The following is a 7919-nucleotide window of genomic DNA, read 5'->3' as shown; positions in this document are numbered from 1 at the left end:
TAAGGGAGCAATTTAATGAATGTAGCTAGATGTAGGTCTTTGGAGAGTTTTAGGTTACATTACATTTCTGGGATTAGATAAACAAGCTAAAAAGGGAAATGACGCAGTGACCAAAATAGTGAAAAAAGAAAGAAAGAAATAATAGATAGATAGATAGATAGATAGATAGATAGATAGATAGATAGATAGATAGATAGATAGATAGATAGAATGACCTTATCTGATGCCAAAAATGACCTTATCTATATATATATATATATATATATATATATATATATATATATATATATATATATATATATATATATATATATATATATATATATTTTACTGTGTTCTTGTTCATGTTATATGTTCTTTTTACTATAATAATAATGATAATAATAATAATAATAATAGCAAGTTATGCATAGTTAACCATATATCCTACACATAAAGACTCTTTATTGGCGCCAATGGTTCTACAAATAACCTTTACCAAAAGATTTTTTAGATTATTAAAATGTTCTTCACGTTACAAAAAAATAGTTCTTTTAAGAGCAGTTCACCAAAAGGTCCTTGGGGAACCAAAACTGGATGGCACTCCTTTTGAAACCTTTATTTATTTTTATTTTATTTTATGTAGACAATATTATTTAACATGGACACCTTAAAGTAAAGTGTAACAATATTTTCTTAAGCAATTTAAATCGTCCCTTTTCCACGTATTTTCTTTTTAATTCACAAAAAACAACAACAATAATAATAATAGTAATAAATAATATCAAGTTGAACTGGGGGAAAATATATTTATATATATTTTTTATGTGGTTTTCATATCTTGCTTCCGAACCCCACTGTTTACGCGCGGCTACTCAATAATCAATACCCTATGACTGAACTGATGATGGGCATTGGTTTCTACCTGCCGCGATGCACTGCTGCTGGTAGGTTGGGCTGCTTGGGCGCATTTGAAAGAGTGCTGCATTGAGGCAGCTGCTTCCAGCTCCTCAACAGATCCCGTCTGTGGCAGACAGAGAGCGAGTGAGTGAGTAGCGAGCGAGCTCGTGCGCGCCAGCGACTGACACGCGCGGAGAGGGAGAACCAGCGTCCAGCGTCCGTTCAACTCACTTCGAGCACTGGCCGCTGTCCACCAGGACCTGCTCAAAATGATCCGGACCGTCCTCTGTTTCCTCGGATTGCTCGTCGGTGGCAGTCAAGGTATGGACGCGTGATTGTGAGAAGTGTGAGAAAAAAAAAAGACTTGCTCTAAGCCAGCGTTGCACTGAAGGGGTCTATCTGAATGAGGGGGACGTACGAGGAGTGGGGCGGATTTGTTGTGTGCTGCTTTGCAGTTTGGGCACGTCCCTTTGGAGAAAACATTTCTTTTGATAGATTAAGCTTACCTTTTATTAACAGGGCAAAGCCTCTCTGTTTGCACTTGTTATCGTAGACTCGTGAGAATTCTTGCGGACGGTTCTCGAGGTGGTCTGGAGGAGACGTAGCGTTTGCCAGATTAAGATATGGATTGTGTTTGATCGTCATCTGGTGCAAAAAGCAACTTTTTTTGCATTTGCATATACGGCAGTCGTTGTCTCGCAATATACGTGTTGTAAAAAGTAAAAATGACTGCTTTTGTGTGTATTTCTGTAATACAAATAGGATATGCAGAAGTAAATGAGTGATAGAAGTACGTGAGCTATACAGTAGCCTGCAGATAATTTATTGTATTTATTTATTATATTTTTACTTATATTTTATTTAGATTTTTTTTTACATTTATAATTTCATTAAAAATAATTTGTAGTACACGAAGCAGCGCTGTTTTCTTAAGCTGACCAAAATAAAGGTTGCGTTTATGGCGAATTCGCGCAGATGTAAATCGTATACACAGCAGTGGATGCATGCCGTTTAAAACGCGGCTCCGGTGACTCAAGTGCGTCTTTCAACTTGAACATCAGCTGCCAAAGTCTTATGAAGCCTGTATTTTAGAGGCTGGTACTTCCCACGCGACGGCAGGTGGGGGTAGAGCGCTACATATTAACCCGTTTAGAAAGCGCGACCGCCATCAACAAGCGCTATCGATGCGTGCCAAGGCAGAAATGGAATGAACCTAGTGGGAAATCGCTGGATGGTAGAGCGTTCCTCGGATCTAAATGACGGCTAGTCTTCATCCAACTTCAGAGACCTCCCTTTTGTTTACACAATGCAGGTTTGAGTCAGAGCGAGGCTAGCTGACATGCTAGTCAACGGATAAACAATGAAACTACTGTAAATTCCAAGCTGCCCCTACAAAAGTACAATTTTCACAAGAGTGCATTTTCATACGGCACCTGGTACTAGCCAGTAGCCTGCAGTTTTCACAATAAGAGCTGAAATGGTAGTAAAGTGTCTTGAATTGTTCAGAGGAGTCATCTCAGTACGACTGTTTGTTTGTTTGTTTGTTTGTTTATATATATTTACTGATATTTTGGGGGGGTATTATAACGCAGGTCAGCATAATCTTAAGTATGCAAACTACTGTTTAAAAGATAAATACGTTTTTTAAAATACCAAAGCATCATGCATGAAGGAATCTAAAGGAACTCATGCAGTTTAAAGTGAGCATGCGTTGAATATGTGACCAAAATGATACAAAACTGAAATGTATTCGTTTTTTTATTCAAATTGGTGGTTCGTTAACAAACCTTTCCCAAGTCCCATTTGAAAAACTTCACTGCTTCCCTTCCTTGAACTGTCTACAGAGCAAGTAAATAGCTTTTAGTGCATCCTGTTAAGTAGCATATCTTGCAGCTATAGCGGTTGGACTTCTTGTTCGTGATTGAACTGGGATACATAGTTCTCGAGTGCAATGAATGAACCAATCATATCGGTTAAATATTTGCTTAGAGACCCGAGGCATATTGTTCCTTCAGTTTGTCATGTGTTGTAGACTTAAGAACGCTTTAAAAATGTCTTATGACAATGTATAATTGAAACTGTGGGCTATTATTATGTTGTCTTTTTATGTAGCTTGATACAAGGATAATAAGACTTGATTCACTTAAGAAAAGCAACTATTAACAAAGTCCCTTTTACACTGACTGTGATTTAATCACCAGAAGTTTTAGATTTTCACAGCGGTATTGGTAGTATTTGTTCCCATTTTCCCATTTATCAGGTGCTGGATTACTTGCAGGGCCCCTAACATTAGTTGCCGGATATGTTGCTGCTCATTTGCATAAATTGACTCTTTTTTGAAAATTATTAACCTCAGGTTGCTCTGTCGCTACTAATCGCTGTCATTGTGAATGATTCAATGACTCATTCAATGTCATAATACAAAAGACACTTAACATGTCTCCACCAACCCACAGAAAGAGCAACTAAATCAATTTTTTGGGGGGGGTAAAAGATTAAAATTACCGATGTTAATTAAAATCCCCACAGCTAGTTTTAATGTAATGAGCATTTTTTTTTTTGCCCCGAGCAAGGTTGTATTGGATACATATACTTTATTTATAAAGAACTTTATTAAGATTACATTAAAAATCTGTCTGCCAACCGCATTTAATTTGAGCCAAGTACCTCACAAGCAGTCACGTTATGATGTCACTTCTCTAGCATAACCACATCCCACTGAGAAGCTTTTGTTAATTAGTGCCTCTGTTGTTGTCTTAGGAAGTTTTTCTGTGACTGACAGTTGCAGTGAACCTTGGCTTGTTCATCAGTTTATCATCAACGAAATCTCCTGATGATATAGGCTTGTTAGAGTGAGCGTATGATGTCAGTTAAACTGTAATTTAGCTTGGTGTTCTCTCATGAATTTCATCACAGCACAACACCTGCCGCTTGGATGGTGTACCTCCAGGGCTGTTGCTAAAGTCTGCGTGGCTTGGGAATTTTTTTTTTTTTATAGCTGATAGTCTCAGAGAAGGCTGCGCTGTCTTTGACTTGCTTTTTTTTTGTTTGCGGGATTGTTAGATTGTCTTCAGAGAGGGAGAGCAGTTTGCTGTGCTGATATCCATTAGTACTCCAGCTCTTGGCTCTCAGGTCTGTGTTATTGTAGGTTGGCTTATAGCAGTATTTGTGTTTATGTGTGTGTGTTTAGCTTCATTGAAGCTCCCGGTGATAAATTGTGTGCAGTGCAGGTCTCAGTGGACATAGTCCTTCGAGGTGTTAAGTGCTATAATGAAGGGATTCCTCCAAATCTCCCAATGAATGCTAACAGTGGAGCATTAATAGATTTATGTCCTGGAATTCTATGGCGTGTGTGAGTGTGAATGTGTAGTGGTTTGATTAGAACACTGTAACAGCCTCTCTGGGGGTATTTCTGTGGGATGTGGTTGTAAATGAGTGAAATTAAAGCGTGTGTGTTTTTGGGTCAGGGTTTCAATACATTGTGGGTACCAAATGTACTTCAGCATGGCCTCCTCCATTAGGACAACAGATTGCATATTAAATTCACACTTAAGCAACATACTAAGCAATGAAAATGTAAAAATGCAGATAGCATTCTGCGAAGGGTAATATCAGGGATAGAAACTAAGGTCAGCCAAGTCAATGGAAGTAAAAAAAAGAGCCTTTCAGTGGTTTGTCTGCACTGAATCTTTTGAGTTGTCAATGAGTTAATGTTAGCTTTTCTCGATTAAGCTTTTCTGGATCTCAAATCATACTATGGAGGTTAGTTTTTTCTTTATTGAACTTTCATGATGGTTCATTTATCCTTTGTAAGCATAATAAAGATTTCTTCCAACGCATTAAAATTCAAAATGTTAAAATTCGTATTGACTGCAAACTTCCGACAGGTAGAAATAAATATAAAATCTAGCACTATACTTTGCAATATGTGTAATATAATTTGTGATAACATGTATATTTACTTTGTTTAAATGAAAATTAAATGTGTATTATGTTCATCTTTTTCGGTGCGTGTTAGATGTATAAAATGAAAGAGAAATTGAAAAATACAATGCATTTATCTGAACAACGTATATCTATACCTTGCAGGTCTTGTGATATTTTTGCATTGTCAATAACGGAATGACGGTCGGGGATCTCAAGATATTCCTGCCGATCATTTCAAATGATAGGAATCCTCTTTTCTTTGCATTCGCTCTCAAAGACAATTACAGGTTTCTGCGGTATTGTATATCACCAGCTCTTGCGAACTTGTAAAATGACAGTGTTGCTCTTAGCCCTCCTGTGGTTCAGGGGATGACGTATCTAAAATGTTGCCATTTCTCTTTACAGTCTTCCAGCCATGTTTTCTGTGTTTTATACCATGTAACAGAGCTTGGAGCATGCTATAAAAAAAAAAAAACTAAAACACTAAGCCTTTCTTATGCGAACACGCTGGCGTGTGACTTCTCTTGGTGCAGAAATTGATCGTATTATGCGATTAATTGAGTGAATAGAGTGCCACACAAGCTCGTATGGAAATGGAATTGCCCCCCGCGGGAGTTCTATATGAAAATCAATTTAAAAAGTATTAAGAGTCAGCATGCTGCTCCATAGAATAGAGTGCAATTTCACTGTTAGTGAAATGATGTTCATTCTAATGGGTGTTCTCTCTCGATTGTTCTATAGATACCCACCAGTACTCCATCCTATTAAAACTAGTTGTGCTTTCATCTTGTGCCACTTTCAACTACGATTATGATGGCTTAAACCTACAGCATGGTTCAGCTTTTGCTCTCTTCATTTTTTATACCAGTGTTATTGTTTACTGTATGAATCTTATTTTATTTGAAATGCCCCAGACTCAAACCTCTCACACTTTAGTAGTTTGCTTGTTTAAATATTCAGATTCAATCGTTTGATAATCTAGCTCTATGGACATGTGGTAAAATATTCAACTATTGTGCTTTGATCAATATTTTCTACATCGGTAACGTAGAGCGAGTCTGAGTCTGAGACCACCAGTGCATTTAAGAAATGGCTTGCTTCTCAGACTTGGACATTTTGGAGATAATTGGTTCTAGTGGTCAGATACGAGAGTAAAGAGACTCTGGAGAGCCGGCTGCCGTTTTTTTTCTCAGCGGTGCAGTGCTGGCAGCAAACACCCTCTTCACAAATGTACACCACATTTAGATTAGAGGACAGTGATGAATTGAGACCATAAAAAGGTAGAGAATAAAAAATGAGCATAGGCCGTGCAAGGCTGTAAGGCTTAGGTCTCATATATCCATATACTTAACTACTACAAGAGTGTTACACTGTGTGACAGTTATACCAATTCAAACAACCAGCAGTTTGCATCATATGTTTAGCAGGATCCCAACTAAAGGCAAGCAAAGCTTTGAAACGTGGTGTCAGTGTGAAAAATAAGAAATGTGGCTTGATGTCATCTGCTTTCAGTACTCTTTAAAGTTGATATGTTTGGGTTTTGTTTCTAAATTCGTCTAATTGGATTTATTGTGAAGAATGTATCCTTGCATGTTTTTTTTTAGATCGTAAGAATGCCATAAACATTTTGTCCCCCATCCAGTAATTTTTTTTTGTCTGCTTAAACGCTACTTTTTCTTAATTGACTACAATCTCACCTCCGTCTAAAAAAAAAAAATCCCTGCCCTCCTTTTTTTCTTTTTTTGCCATTAATCCGTTTTACTCTGATGTTGCAATACATGTGACAATACAGAAGAAAATATTTGTCACTATATCTTTTACATCACGGCTTTAAATAAGCCAACAAATATTTTACTGGCTGCATTCTCCTGGGGATAGTGCACTTCATCTGACTTTTTTTTTTCTTCAGTTTCTGTGATGAATGAAGCCAAAAATGATGCAAATGATTCAAAACTGAAATACATTTTGGCAAATTAAGATAACACATCATATGCCACAACTCAGGTTATGTTAATTCCTTTAATGCTAGTTCAAAGCTTTTATGAGTTTATTTAAAAAAATAAAAATTACATGGAACATTTTGTACTTTTAAAAAGCAATTTGTCGAGCAACAGGACCATTTAAAATTAACTAGTGAAGGTACAAATGTTGGAAACGGTACAAATTCAAAAAGAAATGGTGAGTCATTGTGCTATATTTTTCTTCTGTGGCATTTTGTGCAGTCATTTAAGCACATTTAAAAAAAAAAAAAAAGTATTAAATAAATCTGGCCTCCAACCACATGTCTGCTTTGAACCTGTAGTGTTAGGATTCATTTTCTGCAATAGAATGGCTTTGTGGTAAGTGTGTTCAGCAATCAGCTTGCATTATCCCCCTGAAACTCAAAAGCTCTGCTTAACCTTTTTAAGAGGTGCCAGTCTATCTCTTGGAACAGCGAGTGAGTGGTAGAGGGAGAAAGACCAGCAGAATTGAATGAAAAGAATGTGTGAGTTATGAAAATACGTCTCCTGAAATGTTATACAATGAGCTCCAGCTAGCTTGGGACACTGTTCTGGGCTGCTATGCCTTATGGCTCCAAACAATGGCAATAATGAGGACCGTTGGGAGGATTTTTAACTGCTCCCATATCAACCAGCAACCGACCATTACTGCTAAGCATAATACAGCTCGGGTTGTTTTGAAGGATGCATGTGCATTGTTGGAAAAGCTTGACTCAGATTCTGTCACACACTATAGGTTCCTTCATATAACAATAATTTCTCCCCTGAAGTCATTGTGAAATGGAATATCTGTAGCTTCAAACAGAGATATACTGAGGACATTATCCGAGCTATTTTATCCCTATGCACTCTCAAACTCTCCGTGTAATTATAACCAGAGTCAGGTCTGTGTATGTCTTCGGTGATAATGCAGTTTGACATTGGAAAGTGACCTCTAAACATATTTGCGTGGCCCTGGATTTAAGAACTGCTGCAGCGACATACGAGACGAACATCGATAGCTGCTTTTAAGGAGTAAATATGATATGTATTTCCAGGGTGAAGTAAATGAATGATTAAAGCTCTGTTTGGCCCCGCTGCCACAGTACAACCGAAGAACATTTCATCACTGTG

General features: G+C 37.4%; 1 protein-coding gene across 3 annotated transcripts in view; it reads left to right on the top strand.

Annotated features, from left to right (window-relative positions):
• The first annotated feature begins 943 nt into the window (after positions 1-943).
• The window catches only part of ncam2 (neural cell adhesion molecule 2), a 157368-nt gene continuing 150392 nt past the window's right edge, over positions 944-7919 (top strand). For 2 of the 3 annotated variants that reach the window (XM_043248035.1, XM_043248033.1), the window contains exon 1: positions 945-1200. In XM_043248035.1, the coding sequence (XP_043103970.1) occupies positions 1149-1200 (52 nt within the window). In that variant the 5' untranslated portion in view covers positions 945-1148. Of the gene's footprint in view, positions 1201-7919 lie in introns of all 3 variants that reach the window. The other variant, XM_043248036.1, reaches the window with a different exon arrangement.

This window comes from Puntigrus tetrazona, chromosome 9 (genome assembly GCF_018831695.1).
Source record: "Puntigrus tetrazona isolate hp1 chromosome 9, ASM1883169v1, whole genome shotgun sequence".
NCBI classification, from domain to species: domain Eukaryota; kingdom Metazoa; phylum Chordata; class Actinopteri; order Cypriniformes; family Cyprinidae; genus Puntigrus; species Puntigrus tetrazona.
This window is presented reverse-complemented; position numbering and strand designations above follow the sequence as displayed.